We start from the raw sequence: 19697 nt of genomic DNA, 5'->3' as shown, positions 1-19697 counted from the left end.
CAGCAGTGAGTCCGTGGGGGCAGGGGGGTGGTATTTACCGAGCTAATGTGGTCTTGTGTTTGCTTCACTCTCATCATCTCAGGGGTCTTTCCGATCGCAGTGCCCGGCGAGACATCTTCTTTATATAAAACCTGGGCATTCAGAATCAGGACAACGTTATAGAGAAAAGAAAGCCCAGCAATTCCCAGAGGAAGACTAGGAAACATGGCTTCTGTGAACACAAAAGACACTAGAGAATGTTCTTGGCCACGTGCTGGAGTATCTGATGCCTTCCATGTCAGCATTGGTAACTCCAGCCATATGTACAACACGGGTAACTTTCCAGATCTTGAGATTTAAGATTATTGTACTATATTAATGCAGGATGACAAAAACCAGAAAAATGTTGATTTTAAAAGACCCCTCCCATAGGAAACACAAAATCCATTAAAGAAATGTGAAGTCAGTTATTCTGGGGAAGGGTAGTGAAAGAAATCACAATGTCAAAAAGAAATCCATCTTCGTAGAACAAGACAACACACGTTACTGCTCTGGGATTAAAAAAATTAAAAAGGAAGAAAAGTTACTTTGTTAGCAGATTTAAGTTGTTATTTCAAATGGTCTCTGCACTGATGGTTTTCGAGCAAAGTATGGGAAATTGTAACAACCGCTAGTATTAACTGCTGAGGTTAGATGTTAATGGTCTGAATCAATGAGAGGCTAGCATATTTTTAAAGAGGAGAATAGAATTATTAGGTTAGCATTAAATGGAAGATAAATAGTAAATATACCGAGCTGAAATTCTTTTGATTTTCTTTAACACGCAGTATTTCTGGCGTGTCTTGAACAACTGTAATTTTTCCTTTACTGTTTTTAAGGTCACACTGGTATTGGAGCTATGAAGAAAGAGTAAACATCTTGTTAAGATTTCAATATATTTTAAAATATATTTTAAGTTGTCTCTATTGTGTAAGGGAATTTAAAATCCAAATTAAAACAAAACCCAAATATCTATGCCACAATAATCACGGTCTGAGAGCCAAAAGGGATTTCTTTAATAAGAATTCTATAAAAAAAATTTTTTTGGTCCCTAAAAAATGGTAAAGTGTCAAGTTATATATATATATATATATTTTTTTTTTTAAAAAAAAAACGCATCCCTTCTTGAATTCATTTTGAAAAAGACAGATGTCACCACTAGTGGGAGGTGGAGATAGTTCACATGCAGTGACATGAAGCCACTAACCAAGCAGCAGTGGGTCTTTCACGCTATGATTTGGGATTGAACCAGAAGGTGATCCTGGAGAAGAACGTTTCCTAGGCAATGGGTGGGGGCTGTGCAGGCTGCTCCACAGCCCTTGCAGGCGGAGGCCCAGGTGTGGAGCCCAGGGGCACCCACCGTGCCCACTGCACCCCAGGTATCAGTGCACTGTGTCTTAGGTTCAATCAAAACTTACAAGGCTGAAGTTCTTTTGGTTCTCCCGGACTCTCTGCATCTCTGGGGTATCCAAAACAGTCTCATAATAGGACATGCATTTCTCTGCATCTTCTTTGTACTTTTTCTGAGAACAGATTCCAAGAAATAGGGACGGTGAATACCACAGGAACACGGGCCAAGAGGACCTAAAACTGCCATTCCTGTTAGCTGGAGGTTAAGTCCTCTGTCATGGGTACTAGGGAGCTCTAAAGCAGAGCCCTCTCTTGGTCAGTAAGTGCCATGCCTTCCCCCCACCCCCCAGGAAAACTGAGCATGGACATTTACTTTATTTTAATTAATTATAAAAGGTCTTATTTATTTATTCATGAGAGACACACAGAGAGAGGCAGAGACACAGATGGAGGGAGAAGCAGGCTCCCTGCAGGAGCCCAATGTGGGACTCGATCCCAGGACCTGGGGTCACACCCTGAGCCCCAGGCAGACACTCCAGCGCTGAGCCCCCCCCCCCCGCCCCCACCGGGCATCCCTGAGCCACGGGCCTTTAATGAAACCCACTGTCATGGCAAAGACAGCAGCAGAAGACCCTTGCTGGCTGGCCCACAGCAGGAAGGTGACAGACTAGCAGGCTCCTGGCAGCGAGGTACCTCCTGTGAGCTGGACGCCCAGCCCTTAGTTAGGGGCCAGACTCCCCACGGCAGGTGGAGCAGAGCAGGAGGTTAAGAGGCTCCAACAGGCCTCTCTAACGCTGGCCTTAGCGGGTGATGGGAAGGTTCTCCCTGAGCTGCCAACAGCTGTGCTGGGGGATGCTGGCCTCAGGACCCAAGCGGCAGGAGGAGCAGCAGGCACGGGCAACTGTGGCCCCGCAGCACTGGGGTCTCCACGACACAGGCCCGGGGCCCCTGCGACGACTCACCCGCGGCCATGGCCTAAGCCGGCCGTCATCCGGCCGACGGGCTGCGGAGGCCCCAGGCGTCTGCCCCACGAAGCCTGTGGGGCCCACGTGGCCACAGGAGCCCTGAGCACACGGGAGGGCTGCACCCACCGGAGCGTCTCGCCCCCCACCCCCTAAGCTGCGGCCTCCATCGCCTTGGTTCTGCTGCAGCCCAGGCATCTGTGGCCAGGTTCGGGGCCTGCAGGCATGAGACTCCGCCTGGCGCCTGGGGGCCACGCGGGGGCTCTGGGCCAGCCCCGCCGGCCCCGCGCTGACCCCACTCTCCTCCACTCGGCTGGGAGGCTGAGCACCGACTCTGCCCTGGAGCCGATGGCCCTTTGCTGCCGTCCTTTCACTGGTCTCCCAGCTTTATGTGGCTCCAGGGTCTCCCTCCTTTCGGGGAAGTTGGGGCGGGGAGGGCTGAGGAACCCAGCTACTGTTGCCAGGGGATAAAACCACTCTCTAGGTCCCCTTCACCTAAACTACCGTGTGCAAATCACGAATTACATTTACGGCTGAGAGATTCAGTCTCCTCAGAGATAACAAAGAACCAATAAGAGATTTCAGCTTAGACTTTGAACGGGAAGCCAGTTAAAACAAAAATTTCTGGAAGGAAAGAATTGTTCACCACTTTCCTTATTCAGGAAAAAAATCCCCTGAATGACTCCTCTTAGTTATGCAAACGTAAGGCAAACAGTTCTCACGGGCCTGTCCGGAGGGGGGGGGGGTTAGACCTCCTTTTCTTTTCATTTTCTTAAGGTTAAGCAGAAGCTGCCTGTCCTGGTTTGCTGAGCTAGTGCTAGACCCTAGGAGGGTGCTGAGTTGGTACTTGGAACCTGGGGGTGTTCTGAGTCCTGGACCCCTGGCATTAGAAAATACTCAGTATATTACCCTAAATTTGTAGGCCCATTCACACTGCTTGCATTAACCCCCAGGACGAGACTTGGAGGTTATAAAATACCTACTTTTCACTGAAAACCGAGCAGCAGTTTTGTAGAAAGCACCAGCGCCCCTACGTCACTCAAAGGGAACCACTCATCTAAATTGGGAAGGAAGACACCTGCCTGGCCATATCCTAGGACTTGAGGAACTAGGCTGAGGAAAGCTCCAAGAGAGTAAGGCCTGCACTCTGCGGTTTTCCTTAAGGACTGGCTCCAAAGGCTCAGGGCCATGTGGCTGGCAAGCCTCTCTCAGCCTCAAGAATGCTGGCCTCCCTCAATGAACACCACCTGGTAGTTTGGGTCCCAGATAATTTTGGTAATAAAATGCTTCCCCATCCCTCCAAAAAGGTTCATTTTTCCTTTTGAATATATCTGTTTCTTAAATAAACCATTCTCCAGTGATAACTATTTTTTCATGTCTAGTTTTATTTAGAACATTTTGGGAGTTCTTTCTTTCCCTCCTTTCAAGACCTAAATATAAAAGGTCGGTATATTTATTTTAAAATTACATGTCGTTAATGAAGGATTTAAACCCATGATTCCCCTAATCCAACTGGCCATTGACAGATCACCTGTGAAGATTTAAAACACACACACACACCAACCAACAAATCAACAAACAAAAACAGATGTCCCGGGCCTACATCAGGCTCATTAGCTTCAAAATTCCAAGGTGGGGCCAGGAAAACGACATTCCCAAGTGTTTATAAAGCACAGCCTGGTCAGGTCACTATAGCTTTGTAGCTCACGACTCAGAAGACAAGCAAAAATTCTAATCTGAAGCTACTTAAATTGCACATCCCTGATATCACCAAGTATCAAAACAAACAAGGGTAGATCCTGCTGTATAAAGAACATCGTACTTTCCCTCATTGCTCAGAGTTATCCCTCACGAACCAGGGTTAGATTGCCTGGTTGCTGTTGATGACATAGGTCAATCTGATTGAGGAGACTGGTAATCCTGATATGGGATGTCTACTTTGTTTCTTCCAGAGTTGCACACACATCTTACATCCACAATATAGGAGATTTTACATGTTCAAATATTGATTCATTACCACGCATGGTACCAAGTAAGAGTTCTTCAGTACCTTCAAGTTCCCTCATACAGTCTCCATTAGTTTTGATACAGAAACCTCACCTCTGACTCAAACTTGCATCACAGATGAACCCTTCCTCCTTTACTGGGCAACACTGTGACTTGAAAGAGCCTACTTAGGTGTTAGTGGAAAGACTTACTCTTCATGCTTGGGGTCTAGGAGTAATACTGAGATGAACATCCTTACCTGGCTTGAAAGGTTCTTGACTTGCTGGGCATGAATGATCTCCGGAGTATCAACCACAGAAGTGAAATTGGCTTTCTCCATTTCTGCTGACTGCTTATACTTAATCTGCAAAAGAACACCCAACACTTGGGTAAATGTCTACCATGTATATATTTGGTTTCATTTAATTGAGAAGTGGTATTTCTTTTCCAAAGGGGTTCATTCATTTGAGGCTCTCTCTATATATATTTTTCCTATTGTGTTCATAGCTTTATACTAAAGAGTGAGATTCAGAAAGGTTGAGTCCGGATTGTGGAAAGATCTACTATCTAGTATCTAGGGGCTGGGGAGGAGGGGAGGAGAGAAGTAGTGGGAAAGGAACCAGATAATCAACAGATAGTGAGGTGGGGATTCTTCACATATGTTAAGAGCTGGGAGCTGGACAAAAAACAATGTGGGATGTTAAAAACTACCTTTTATATTTAGGTCTTGAAAGGAGGGAAAGAAAGAACTCCCAAAATGTTCTAAGCAAGGAATTCTTGGTGCTGACTGCTGGGGCCGGCGGGGGGTGTATTGACTAAAAACAAGACCAGGATATCTGAATCTGCCCCAGCCTCAAGCTCCCCGACTCCTGCCTTTTTCTCTGAATGTCTTCTGTTGCCATAGACTCAGAAAGACAGATGTAAAGAGGGTCCCTGCTCCAGAATGGATTCCACCAGACAGATGGTTAAAAATGCCACTATACACATATGACTGTCAACCAACCAAGTAAAATAATAGAAGGACAACATCATGTCCCTGTAATCAATTTTTTTTTTTTTAAAGATTGACACCAATAGAACCACTGACCTGACTGGCAATATCAGTAGCATTCCTGGCCCTCATGAAGTCGGGAGTTTCATTGGCCATGGCATTCAGGCCTCTTCCTTTGACTTCCAGCTCCAAGTCTCTCTTATATTCTTTCTGTAGTAGCATTGAAACGAGTTACCTAATTTCCACAACTGGGTGGTAAATACACAGTGACTATGTGATTCCACATAATACACCACTACTTGGTTGCTGGTCACCTTTGCCATTCCCTGTGGTCAGATGCAGCAGTGACCAGAGAAACCCATTTCAGGAAACGATTCTACTCGTGGTAACACGTAAGGCTTCATTCTGAATACTTTTTAGCATTCTCTACTTAGAAAATCAAAGTAAAATGGAAATTTTAAATCTGGTTTGCTCCATAACTAGTGTTGAACTTAGGGGTACAATATTGCAATGTGGTGTTTTAGTTTAAGTGAGGACACCCAATGGATCATGGTTAAATCAAATACTACTAGATAAATAACAGATTATGGTAGCCACTAGACACAAACTGTTACAATAGCAACTCATCAGACATTGAGATCTATTTTATTTAACAGTTAATAATCATGTTGGATATGGAATTTGAAATTAAAAATCCTTTTTCCCTCTTCTCTTTTTTTGTGTAACTTGCTAGGAAGGAGAAGCTGCTCTCTTAACTACATGCATGCAGTTGGCTGCGGGCCCACCTCATTGAGGATTTGAGTGGCGTTCTTTGCTCTCAGCATGTCAGGTGTGTCTTCCATTTCACTGAGACCCTTCCCGCGGATGCTTTCCTCTAGATCTTTCCTGTATTCTTTCTGTATCACAAAATAAAAGCAAATACCACTGACAAGAAAGCCTGGATTGTTCTTCTTAGGTGAAGAGCCCAAAGACAAAAGAACCCCTTCCAATTTTAAGTAGTTACAGTTTAGTGATTAAAGATATGCATAAAGGCAGGGAATCAGCTTCAACAGTTAATATTAAATAAGGAGCTAGTCATTAATAGGATGCTAAGGTAAGCACATTTCATTAGGTATTCAATTAAAAAATGAGAAGAATTAATCCCGGTGAGACACTAGGTGGTAATACCAAACACATGTGAACCCAACTTGAAACCCACAGAAGTTAGATGGTGATGAAAATGGTAGAAGGAACACATTGATGAGCGTCATTAGTGCATTTATTGGGATCAAGAGGGAAAGAAGAGACCAAGTGGGCACTACCTCGCTGGCTATTTTGGTTGCATATTTGACATGTAATAAAGCTGGCGTGACCTCCAGGCCCGTCAGGTTTCTGCCTTTAATAGACTCTTCATACTCTTTCCTATATTCTTTCTAATGTGAGTGGGAAGGAAAACAGAAATTAAAAAAAAGAATCTTTATTACAACTCATTTCTCAAACCTAGGAAGAAAAAAAAAATCACAACATTGTTCTTCCACGTATGGTCCCTTAACTGGATCATCGTTTTGCTAAAGGTCACATATTTGAAAGGTGTCTGATTGTTCTGGAAATATGTTGTCTACAACAAACAGCCTCAAGGAGACTCAGGGGTGGAGCAGCTTTGTTAGGCTCATTCAAATGTCTAACACGCAGCTGGTGCTGCTGCCCCACCGACGTCTCACAACAGGGAAGGACAGTGGAAGGACATAGGTGCCACCAAGACTCTGAATTCATTGTCATCTCTCCTGAGGCAACAAAAGATTTTACTCCCGAACTAAAAATAAGTAAGGGCAAAATAACAATGCAGAGAAAGAAGGACCTGACAGCAAGAAATGCAAATTTGGCCCTTTTCATAATCATGATTTATTATTTTTAATCTCTGAATAGACATGGTGGACAATAAAATGGAAAAATCCTATGATTTTGTCTTCCATTGAGAAAGTCACAACCTCCCCCCTCCCCCATCTCCTCTCCAATCCCTGGACTAGGTAATCTCACTGGGGACTTGGAATAAATGTTGGAACCCCATTTCTATAATTTTTAATTGATAGAATTTTAAATTTACAGAAAAGTTCTAAGACTATGTTAAACTTTTCATTATTTGGACTTCTTTGCACCAGAAAGCGCCACAAAGTGGTACTTTATTAACAGCCATTTATCTTTATAGTTGGAGATATGCCCCATGAAGGAGAGGTAAAAAGCAGTCCAATGTAAGTGTTTCCCAACGAAAACAGACTTCCTAAAATTCAAAATAAGATTCCATTCTTTTCTGCTGTTGGTTAAAAAGGGAAAAAAAAATTTTTTAGATGCTTCTCTATACATTTCTAAAATAGCAAATATGGCATCTTGACATCTGATATTTTGATAAACATCTTGATCATTACTCTTTTGTTTGGCTTGGAACTTCCTATTAAGAGCAATCGAAAGCCAATGGTGGGTCAGGTCTATGCAGAGGAAACTTTTCATTTATCAGAGACAAATCCATATCACATTCAATATAATTTGTTTCAAAGAATAGCTTGTAATATTCTAATGCTATGAAAATGAGAGTTGAAATAAAACATTTATGGTAAATATTTACTATTCAGAACGTTTAGTATAATCAAACCATAAGATTTCTGAGATGGAAAAATTTTAGTGACCACAGGTTAAAAAGTTCCATGACCTACAACCAGAACAGAAGGCTGGAGACATGTGTGTGCAGAGCTTGTTTTTAACAGCTCGATGGTATATTTCTCGTGTGGTGTATTCTTTAGGACTTACGCCACTTTGCATCTGCTGAGACTCTTTGGCGGTGATGTACGTTGGTGTTTCAAAGTCCAACATTGGCTTTCCTCGTTCCTTTTCATACTTTTCTTTGTATTTCACCTAGTGGGGAAAAGCTTTATTAGATAGATCTCCTCTGGTCAATTCTCAGAGACCAGTTTAGGGATAGTATTATTTAACTGCTACGTTAGTCCATTTGGGTGGCATTTCACTGTCACTCAAAACAGGTTCCTGTTGTGTTTCAGATCTAGAACCTGTTGCCTGGGAGAAAACACTGTTACTGTCTGCAAGGCAGAATCAGGATTTGTGCTCAAGGAGACAAAGGATTACTGCAGAAGAACCAGCTGAGAGAAAGGCTGAGGTAAGGAAATGCAGTGGGCAAGTCACCCATCAGAGAAGGTCGGCCAAGATCGGATACGTGTAGATGTGAATGGTGTAACCGCAGCATCTGTCAATATTTCTAAGAAATATTTCCAGTTTTTCTTCCATGAGGACTTTTATTGGAGACCTGGGGTCTCAATTTGAGAGATAACACATACAACTTTCTTTATATGTCAATAACTGAATCTAGGTCACAACCCAACCATTGAATATGTGACCACATATTCAATGCAGCCAATAAAAGTTCATATAAAGATGAGAACTAGTTTATATGCCAACCGACTAATAAATCTGGCATTCTCAAAAGAGCCCCAGTGCAATTTCACAAATACAATGTTCTCATCATTACAAATACATGTCCCAATCCAAAGGAGGTTGCAGCCACATGATTAGGACTGGGGGCAGCCCACAGATATTCAGAAATGGAAAGTCAGAGAGGCAGAGGCCCTTGTTCATACAGCATCTTCATGGCAATGCTCCATCTCAGCAATCTTGCTGAAAATAGAGACCTGGGGGGCACGGGCTGCTTCACAGCTGACATGAAGACACTCCTAGTCAGCCCTCTCAGTTAATGCCCAACAGGAGACCTAAATAAGTTATATGATAGCAAACTCCTTCTCGGAGTCCTTTCTTTTGAGAGTCTTAATTATTTTACAATTTTCAATTCCTTAAGTACCCAGATACTACAGTGGTAGGTCCAATCATGTCACTTCTCTGCTCAAAATCCTAAGGCTATCACACCATTGCAAGGCTTCCCAAGTGGGGGTGCTGACCCATGAGAGCACTGGGGTTACTGGAAGGGCTCTGTCCCCCTTCTTGTAAAACAATCTTCATGCTTCCCGCCCCTGTCAGTGATCTGAATAACACACACTGCAGTGTACAAGCACTATTTCTCTAATATGTGCTGATGCTGTTTTTATAGTATAAAATTTTATTTCAAAATGCTGCTAAATTCCAAGCTCCCTTATACCTTAAAAAAAAAGATTTTATTTATTTGCTCATGAGAGACACACAGAGAGAGGCAGAGACACAGGCAGAGGGAGAAGCAGGCTCCTTGCAGGGAGCCCGACGTGGGACTCAATCCTGGGGCCCTGGGGTCACGCCCTGAGCTGAAGGCAGGTGCTCAACCACTGAGCCACCCAGGGGCCCCCCAAGCTCCCTTATGTCTTTGGACATTTCCGTCCAGCAATGGTTACTAAAACTGTAACTACCAATCTGAGATGAATTCAGGTACATTGTTGACACTGCCACTGAGTATGCATCAGGAAAAGGTCCTGAGTGACTTACTATGCTCTGTAATTCTGTGGCCTCCTTTAGATGAAGCTGCTCCAGATTGTCAGGTATCGTGTGGTAGTGCCCTTTACTCTTCTCATAGTTCTTCTTGTACTGGTACTGAGGGGAAGAGGGCGAAAAGGGACATTGGTGGAAAGCTGCTCAGCATTTCTGCTTTTCCTCGTAAGGTTAGACATTTACACAGCAGCAGCATCAAGACCAAACTAAAACCAGCAAACACTAAGTGGGGGGTTACAAAACCACATCAAAGGAGGGAGACCCACATTCAGTACTGACAGTGAATAAAGGATGGTAAACACTGTGATACATGGCATATTCAAAGGAGGTTTTAAAAATCAAGAAGTGAAAGATATTATTCCAAACCATGATTCTATGTCCTTAGAAGGAGAGAAGGGCTTTTGTTAACTGGAAAATAAAAAGTTTAAATATTTTAAGAATAAAAGCATTTTTCTATTCTGAGAGGGGTCACAGTCCATGGGGAGTTGATAGACGAATGTTGTAATTTGGAAAAATGCACTCAAACAAAGTAAATCTAGTGTCCCAGGAGCAGAGAAGGGGACAGAAGTATGTAGTAAGCGCAGCACCGGAGTTCAGCTGCACACGGGTGAAACACGCTGGTTCTGGAGCAAACGACTGAGCTTACAGAACTGGCAAGCTGGCTTGTATTCAGCACATGGTTCATTATCAGCGATTCCTTCATGTCAGTCACAGGCTTGTGAAGTTTCTTCAGGTCGGCCTTATATTTCACCTGCGTGTGAAGCAGTAAGAGTGAAATCACATGAATGGGGACCGGAAAACAGTACTAACAGAAGCCATGGTAAGACCCCCCTCCCGACATGCAGGCTGGAGATGGGGAGGAAGGGCCACACGCCTCGTTCACAGTAGCTCAAAAGCAGAAACAACTCGGGTGTCCATCAGCAGATGAATCAGCGGGCACACACCACGGGATGTGGCTGAGTCACAAGAGGAGATGTAGGTCTGACAAATGCTTCGACAGGGGTGAACCCTGAAAACATTATGCTAAGTCAACTGAGCCAGACAGACAAAAGGACAAGTGTTGTATGATTCCAGTGATGTCAGATTCTCTAGTAGGCGAACTCACAAAGTAGTTATCGAGGTTACAGAGGCTGTGGGGAGAGGGAAGTGGAGAGCTAGGGCTTAAGAGGTGTAGAATTTCTCTTTGGGGAGATGGAAGTAATGGCGGTAGCTGGACAGCACTGTAAGTGTGATCGATGCCACTCAGCAGTACGTCTATTTGTTTATGTTAGCAATCTCTGCGCCCAACGTCGGGCTCAAAGTCACGACCCCCGAGATCAAGAGTCTTACGCTCTCCTGACTGAGCCAGCCAGGGGCCCGTCAACTGCACATTTAGAAATAGTTAAAATGGCAAATTTTGCGTTATATATTTTACCCCAATTAGAGAAAACAAACACACCATACCTCACTTGCGAGATTGTTAGCATCTTTCATGACTTTGTAGAGCTGGCTGTCTTTTGGGTTGTATTTCGGTGTTTTGCCCTTCTCTTTGTTGAAATTTTCTCGGTATTTAACCTAACAGCAAATGCAAAACTCCAAATTATTTCTCAACATCAATTAAACTCAAAAACTGAGAAATAGAGGAACTAGAAATAGAAAAGAATATGTTACATATAAAGCAATCATATAACTTATTATCCACACTAGGATACTCTTAAAAGTAATAGTTAACATAACCAGTAGTTGCGTTGGGGCAACACGCAGTCGGGAATAGGACTGGGCGCTATCGTATTTGCCTTGCTCATTTTTATATTATCCAGGAGTGGGAAAGATAACCACCTCTTTTTAATGCAAAATAAAAGTAAGTGGAAAAGGCTAAAGGCTTTAGGCTACCTTCAGCGACCTCATGAATTTAATTTGGAGCCTTTGGACCCTGTTCCAAGTGGCATGTTCTAGAGGGAGGGGATGGGTGTGCACAAAAGTAGATCCTTCCACAAAGTTCTATAGCATTCGACATGTTCCAACACAAAATCAACAGAAAAGAGTGTGACCTTGGTCAGTCCCCTGGGGGTAAGGTCAAGAAGGCAGATGAGAGAGAGAGGTGCTAGCTTGCTGGGGTCAGTCTTACATCACTGAGGAGTATATTCGTGTTCTTCAAAGGCCTCATCACAGAGGTGTTGTAAGATGTGGCCCTGCGCCTCTGCAGTATTCTCCCCAAGCATCATCAGATGGGGACATCAGGATGGGGGAGGCCCACACGTAAGGAAGCCCTGGGCCCGGGGCCACACGGAGAAGCTATAACCCCGAGGCGAGCCTTCCACAGGAAGTAAAGCTTCTCCGCATCTCAGGTTTCACTTAGGACGAGAAATGCGGGTCATGAAATAATCACGGGGCACTGAGAGGTAGGAAGACAGAGTGGACTTGATCAATGTGATTTCATTGAATGAAAGGGAGAACAGGTAAACAGGTAAAACAGCTGAAGATGACTTATGGGAAAATTCAACAGGACAAGGCATTTCCCCTCAGCACCATGGACACACCCCAAACTGTGTTTATTTATCCACGGACGTCAAGCCTGAGGAGGTCAGTTCACCCCCTAGTTCCGAGCGCAGTCATGCAATATACGGATGCTGCATGAAGAATAAAGGGGACTGCATCTGGTTGGGTTCTAGAAGTTGGAATGTCACAACTCGCGCCTGTTAAGTTCCCACAGGTGACTCAGGTATGAATCCCGCCCCTGGAATGTAATCTCACTGCCTGAGGCTCCAGCAGGACCTCGCAGGCTGATGTGTTTGCTCCACGAAGACAGTGAAGCACAGAGACATCTAGAGACACCCCAACAGATGGAGGAGCGGAGAATGAGCAGAGCCTGCGGATGTCCGAGAGGGACAGGAGAGAAGGCCCACTCGAACCCTCTCACTTGTCAAAGCTCAGGAGAGCCCATCAAAGCCTGAGCATCTCTTCTGTTGCTGCTTCTGCACTTCCATGGTGGGGGTCACGCCTTCCTGCAAGGTGTGTCACATGAGAGCGGCCAACCGCCCATCTGTATTATTACCTGGCTGCTCAGCTTGGCTGCCTTCTTGGCCATTTCGATGTCTGGGCGACCAAGCATGCTCAGCCCATGGCTGCCTTCCTTGCGGTGCTTGGCTCTGTACTCCACCTGCATCAAAGACAACCGAAATGGGCAACTCGTTCTAAGAGGTGGGCCTTGTACAACCTGGGGGCAGTTCTAGAGGGACTTCTGGGCAGCAGGGACATTTCAACCCCACGCTTACCTCACTGGCCTGTTTGGCTGCCTGCGTGGCCTTCTTGATGTCTGGCCGGTCAGCCACCGTGGTGTAATGCAGGTTTTCTTTGGCATCTTTTTTGTAAGCAACCTTTATTTAGAGAGAAAGAAATGTTTACTCACGTGTGGGAGACATGCTGTCTTTGAAAGAGTCCTCATCGAACACAAAGGAACTTTTTTATTAAAATCAAACCAAATTTTAAAACTACCACCCACTGGAGGCCTGGTATGCACCAATTTGGGATCCACTGGCTCAATGGGACCCCTGGGAGTGTAGACAGAGGGAACTTACATTGCTCTGCTTCTTGGCCACCTCCATAGCATGTTTCACATCTGGGGGCTCCAGCATGATGGAGTAGTTGGATTTTCCTTTCTCCTTGACAAACTTCTTTTTGTAATTTGTCTAAACAGAGCCAGAAGTACTTGTGTGAGAAGAGGAATCCGGGAAAAGAACCGTTTTAACTTGAAGACCTGTGAGATCTCCAGGAAAAAGCACGGCCCCCATTTTGACATCAGTCTGGAACCCAGGCCTCTGGTCCATAATCTAGCTCCTCCTTGTCATTTCTGCCCTGGAACCCAACGCTTGAAACACAGAGACCTTTGGAGAACTGACTGCAAGCCAACAGACTCTTTCATTGACCATTTCCAGCTTTACAAAATACATAGAACCAAAGAGGGCTCATAAAAATACAATAGCAAGATTATCGAAGTATTATTGCTAAGGACGGAGGACGACGGGGATTTTACTTCTCTAAGACCGTTCAGCAGCTTAAGGGTAGAGAGGCCGCTGTTACTCAGCAACGCGTCCTCGTCTCAACGCTGGGCTGCTAACACCCTACGCTGTGGATGACCCGTCCCGCCGCCGCGGGAGGCCTTGTAATGCCGGGCCCTCCATGGACACAGCGGCACCGACAGTGGTGAGGGCCACGTGCCACACACGAAAGCTCTTGCAGCCAAGAGCTTGTGCCGGGTTGGCCCGGATCCTGAGGTACCACGGGCCCGCAGCTGGGCACTTACGTCGCTGACGTGCTTGGTCACTTCCTTGACATGGATGGTGTCCCTGGTCTCTGGCAGTGTTGTGTACGAGCCCTGGGCCAAGTGCTTCTTGACGTAGTCCTTGTACTTGTTCTGCGGGAACCCACAGAGGACCTGTTAGGGTGTGTGCCTGGGGCCTGGCCGGGGGAGGGGGCCGCAGGGGGGTGGGTACCTCGGACACCAGGCCGCTGACGGTCTTCGCCAGGAGGATCTGAGGAGTGTCAGGCACGGCGTGGCAGGACCCTCGTTCCTTGACGTGCTTCTCTTTGTATTTCAGCTGCAGGGGGTAGAATCCTGCTTTGGTCCCTGGCCCGTGGGTGTGTGTTCGGTCCCCGAGCCCTGGGTAGAGCTCAGGACACGGAACCACGGACACAGCCCACGTGGGACTCGCTCAAGGCTGCAACATGGGAACCTCGGGGAACACACCGCGGAGACTTCGGCTCTTGCAGTGGGGCCTTCCTAGCAGGCAAGCGGGCCTGGCCCAGGTTCGGAGGGCTCTGTGGAGCCAGCGGACACCTGGGGATGCGGGAAGCGTACAGCCCCACGGAAGCAGCGTCCCTTGGGGAAGGCAGTGGGGCTCCGGCCCCAGCCCTGCTGCACCTCCGTGTCCCTGGAGGGCGGCCACCCGCGGCCCTGCTGTGCCACTGTGTGGCCAGTGCCCCGGGGCCAGGGCCCACTTGCGATGGTGCAGCAGCACCTGTGTCCCTCCCAGGGGCACGGCCCTGGTACTTACGTCACTCTCTATCACGGAATTCCTCAGGGCCAGCACCATGTCTTTGTCGTCGGTCACAGACAGTTTGCAGCCCTTAAGGAATTCTCGGTCCAGCTTGTACTCAAACTGAAAGACAGAATAGAGGCCGACGGGGAAGCCGGCGGTTAATTTAATCTGTAGGGGTCCCTCCCTTCCAGGGCACTGTGGGGACTTGCTGCTGAAATGGGGCAGAGGCTTCCGGGCACTCCCCCCAGCCAGGAACCCTCCTAGCCTGCTCACCCCCTACCCCCCCAGCCCCACACCTGCTTACCCCCATCCTCCCCACATCCCCCCGGCCTGCTTTCCCCCCATCCCCTCCAGCCCCACAGCCAGGACCCCCCCTGGCTTGCTCACCCCCATCCCCCCCCAGCCCCACAGCCAGGACCCCACCCCATCCGGCCTGCTCACCCCCATCCCCCCCACATCCCCCTGGCCTGCTTTCCCCCATCCCCTCCAGCCCCACAGCCAGGAACCCCCCCCGGCTTGCTCACCCCCATCCCCCCCAGCCCCACAGCCAGGACCCCACCCCATCTGGCCTGCTCACCCCCATCCCCCCGGCCTGCTTTCCCCCCATCCCCTCCAGCCCCACAGCCAGGACCCCCCCCCCGGCTTGCTCACCCCCATCCCCCCCAGCCCCACAGCCAGGATCCTCCCTCCAGCTTGCTCACCCCCATCCCCCCCAGCCCCACAGCCAGGACCCTCCCCCCAGCTTGCTCACCCCCATCCCCCCCAGCCCCACAGCCAGGACCCCACCCCATCTGGCCTGCTCACTCCCAGTCCCCCCACAACCCTGCAGCCAGGACATCCCCCCCCCCGCCTGTTCACCCCACATCACTCCCCAGCCCCGCGGTCAGGACTCCCCCACGGCCTGCTCACCCCATTCCCCCTAGGACTGTGAAGCAGGTGCAAGGCCCAGCTGGGAGGCCGGTGGAGGAAGGTCGAGCCCCCTACCCCCCCCCCCCCCCCCCCGAGCACAGGTGAGCTAGGGGCTCCTGCAGCCCTGGAAAGGCCTCTCCGTGCTCCCCTCCAGGTGAGCCCCTGCCTGACTGTGCCCCGTCTCACATCGCTCTGCTGCAGGGAGGACTTGGCGGCCTGGATGAAGTCTGGCCGATCAGGGGTCCACCTCCAGTGGGCCTTGTTGGCTTCGTACTGCTTCTTGTAGTCCAGCTGCGTGGAACGAGGTGGAGAGAAACCATTCCTTTCAGGGGCTGGGTTCGGAACCGCGCGTGGCAGAAGGACGTGGCCTGCATTGCATGCGGCCACGACCCACGGGCGCAGGACGGAGCCTGGGTCAACACTTCCGTGCAAGTGGTGCGACCGGTCAGCCACTTAGGTCATTTCGGGGGACCGTGAGGTCTCACAACAGGGGCTACACATGTCAAAGGCCTGGGGGTGAAATGACTGTACGCCCCCCTCCGCCCATGGCTTTACCATCTTCAGAGCCAAGGACTTAACTTGTACCTAAACGCAGGCTTGCTCCCGTTTACATCATAAACTCCCAGTGTTTCCTGAACACCAGGCACTTTCCTGAGCCTCACCACTCCCACCTCTTCAATCTTTGCAACTGCCCGAAACCATCCAGAGGGTTCAACGAAATGCCCATGGGGAGGCAGCTAGTACTGGTGGAGCTGGAAGGCAAACCGGCCTCAGAGGGGCTGGGCCCTTCCCGGACCTTCACCCGAGCTGGGCGGTTGGCTGCCTGGGGCCAAGTTGGAGGCAGAGGAGCGCACGGATTTAGCTGGAGTGTCCTGGGAGGAGCCTGCAGTATCAGCATGTTTCTTTCCTCCCCCACTTTCCTCCCTGTTTTGTCAGGTATAATTTGCTCTACCATAAAATCTGCATGCTTCTGATGAGATTTTCACGAGATTTGCTTTTAATGCCCTGAGTTTTCCCCCTACAAGAATCCTAGAGGACGCCCTACACCCACTGCCCAGGTTCTGTATCGGACGCTGCGCTGCATTTGCCTTTTCACCCGCTCCTCCTGCTGCCCACCCCTCAATCCATCTGCCGGACGCCTGTGAGCTTCCTCCCACCCTACATACCGGAAGGCATTTGCTGTCCTGATTAGGAGATGTTGTCTTGGGCACTCGTGGCATTCATTGGGTTATAATGGTTCTGTTTTTAACCATTTATATATTCTTTAAAAGTTTCTACTCATCGAAATGCACAAAAATATTTCTGTGGTTGAGGCTTTAAGGTGTCCTACGCGCGTGTGTACATGCACACACACGTCTGCACAGAGAATTCTGAGCAGGCGAAAGACACAGGCCAACTTTGGACAGCCTCAAGTGACTAAAACGTGCGTGCTGTCCAGAAGCAGCAGGTTGTAGAGCAGGGCAAGAGGAAGACACAGAAGGTGGAGGGAATGAAGAGATGATGAGACACCTTCCAAAATGCGACCTTTCCAGAATTAAATCTATTTCTCGGCCACCTAGCTGAGGAGCTGAGGGGGTGTGCCACCTGGGGCATGGGGTTAGCCACCCTGGCTCTTCCCCGTTCTTCTCGGAACCAAAGGCTGCCTTTAGATTCCAGGGTCATTTATGTTCCTGGAGCCTAACCCGTGATCCACACTCACTGGAGCTCAATCACCAGAAGAGACGTAAAAGGAGGTCACGTGTCCTGCAGAAGCTGGTGAATCCCCCCATTAGACTTGGGAAGGTTTCTGGAACTTACGTTGGTGTTGACCTTGTAGGCATCCTTCGCTGCTTTGATGTGAACAGCATCTGGCACAATGGTGCAGTTGGACTTATTTCTTTGGTAAACTTCTTTGTATTTCAGCTGTGGGAGGAAGCACAGTGACGAGGTTAATTTTTATAGCAGCCTACTAAACACTAAAAAAACAAGAAACTAAAACCATGACTACAGTACACGTTTTGTAAGGAGGACTAAATCTGCTGTGAAGAAAAAAAATGCAGCCATGCACTTTCCAGTCTCAGATCTTAAAAACTAGCTCCCCCAGAACACACTGGGTATGTTCCCCAGTGTCACCATAGGATTTACATCCCCTGGGCTTGACTGAAAGGGCCACGTGTGTGGTCTCTTCCCCAACTCAGAAAATCCTAAGCTCAGAACACCTTGAAAACTGCTGATGGAGGAGAAACTTCCCCCCACTGCCTCCCCCATGGGATTAGTCTTGTCCTCCATCTGCGCCCCCACAGTAATGGCTGTTACATATCATGTCATAACTACATACTTAACCGGTCTTCTTCCACTGGGCTGGACCCTTGAGGGCAAGGACTGGGTACCAATAAGTATTTAACAAGTGAAAGAACTGATGGAGGACATCGATTACCCTTATTGCTAGAGTCAGACCTAGCAAGCTGGGGCATGCGTGGGTTTGGATGGGACAGACAGACAGGGAAGGCTTGGCTTCTGCGGGCCTACCCCATCCTGGGCCTGGCATTTCTAGCTTCACCCCCTTCTATTACTCTTAAATACAGGGCCTGAGGCATTGTTGGGGCCTTCTCACTACTTGTTGCAGAGGATTTTAGCTTTTTTTTTTTTTTTTAAGTTTTACTTATTTATTTGAGAGAGAGACCAAGAAGGAGGGAGAAAGTGGAAGGAGGGGCCGAGGGAGAGAATCTTCAAGCAGACTTCCTGCTAAGCATGGACCCCGATGAGGGCTCGATCTCACAATCCTGAGATCACGAATGGGGTGGAGACCAAGAGTCGCATGCTCAACCTACTGGGCCACCCAGGTGCCCCAAGGATTTTAGGTTATTTACTTATTTAGGTTTTATTTATTTATTCATGAGAGACAGAGAGACAGAGGCAGAGACTCAGGCAGAGGGAGAAGCAGGCTCCCTGCAGGCAGCCCAATGCGAGACTTGATCCCAGGACCCTGGGGTCATGCCCTGGGCTGAGGAGGCGCTAAACTGCTTAGTCACCCAGGGGCCCCAGATTTTAGGTTTTAACGTGGTTAAGTGTGAAAGTAAAACTGTTCTAAGGAAGCCCTGTAGAATCATAAAAATCATAGTTGTCTGTACTTTGCCATAGACCTAATAATCAGTATCTTTAGGGGAAAGGCTAGTAATCCATATTTTTCATCAATATCTCTGGTTATTGTTATAATCAAAGTCTGGAGAAATGGACACATAAATGCACAGTGAGAAGGAATGGGCTGCTCCAGAGAAACTATCTGATATTTATGAACCAGTGATATTCACATCTGAAGTGCCATTAAAAATATTAAAAATATTTTATACATTCTGCTTTCATAAACAATACACTAGGTGTTTTTTGATATTTTTCATGGCAACTCAGGGCCAACAGTATGAACATTTATCTACCAAAAAATTCCTGTGCACCAACCATAGTCAAGGCTTTGGGGTAGGGGTGAGCTATTCTACAGCTGCCCTTACGCTGTTCTTCCTCGTACCCATGTAGCCATGGAGTTCTTTAAAATTTTTAATCTATTTTTTAAAACTAAAATGGAGATAGTTTTCAATTAGAATCTAGCTACATATCTGAAAATTTATTAATATAATTTCTCCTCCAATTCAGAGTATTCTAATTTAATGGCTATCTCGTTCCTCTGAGTCAAGATGAAGCTTACAGAATATTACCAGTGTTCACGGCACACTGCATTTTTCAAAATGGCCTCAACAATACCACAATCCGCCCCCTCCCGTCTTCTCTATAACGTGACCTTGCCATTTGTTCATCCAAGGTGGCACTGAGCTCTTCATCACTTGAATCTGGGATTCACTGTGAGTCACTGTACCTAGCACAGCGCGGTGGCAGTGGGGAGCAAGTGTCCCTGGCGCCCGGGCCTCTCCTCTGTTGAGATGCCACCCAGAGTGGACGAGCTGGCCTCCCCAGGCCCAGCCACCCAGCCCGAGCAGCCTGGGCCCCCTCCCAGCCAGGTCATCCTCAAGGCTGGGA

The 19697-nt window shown here is 47.7% G+C and overlaps 1 protein-coding gene across 21 annotated transcripts in view; it reads right to left on the bottom strand.

The window, feature by feature from the left end:
* Nucleotides 1-19697, bottom strand: part of LOC129514638 (nebulin-like) — a 201565-nt gene that overhangs the window by 18456 nt on the left and 163412 nt on the right. For 19 of the 21 annotated variants that reach the window (XM_055333391.1, XM_055333371.1, XM_055333372.1 and 16 more), the window contains 19 exons: nt 17487-17591; nt 15876-15980; nt 14796-14900; nt 14235-14339; nt 14045-14155; nt 13320-13430; nt 13017-13118; nt 12797-12901; nt 11206-11316; nt 10409-10513; nt 9760-9864; nt 8089-8193; nt 6609-6719; nt 6093-6203; nt 5404-5517; nt 4576-4680; nt 1437-1541; nt 771-875; nt 39-131 (listed from right to left, as the gene is read on the bottom strand). In XM_055333391.1, the coding sequence (XP_055189366.1) occupies nt 39-131; nt 771-875; nt 1437-1541; nt 4576-4680; nt 5404-5517; nt 6093-6203; nt 6609-6719; nt 8089-8193; nt 9760-9864; nt 10409-10513; nt 11206-11316; nt 12797-12901; nt 13017-13118; nt 13320-13430; nt 14045-14155; nt 14235-14339; nt 14796-14900; nt 15876-15980; nt 17487-17591 (2019 nt within the window). The remainder of the gene's footprint in view (nt 1-38; nt 132-770; nt 876-1436; nt 1542-4575; nt 4681-5403; nt 5518-6092; nt 6204-6608; nt 6720-8088; nt 8194-9759; nt 9865-10408; nt 10514-11205; nt 11317-12796; nt 12902-13016; nt 13119-13319; nt 13431-14044; nt 14156-14234; nt 14340-14795; nt 14901-15875; nt 15981-17486; nt 17592-19697) is intronic. The other 2 variants (XM_055333376.1, XM_055333377.1) reach the window with 2 other exon arrangements.

This window comes from Nyctereutes procyonoides, unplaced genomic scaffold, assembly GCF_905146905.1.
Source record: "Nyctereutes procyonoides isolate TBG_1078 unplaced genomic scaffold, NYPRO_anot_genome, whole genome shotgun sequence".
Lineage (NCBI taxonomy): Eukaryota > Metazoa > Chordata > Mammalia > Carnivora > Canidae > Nyctereutes > Nyctereutes procyonoides.
Note: the sequence above shows the minus strand (reverse complement) of the source record. Positions and strands in the feature narration are given on the sequence as shown.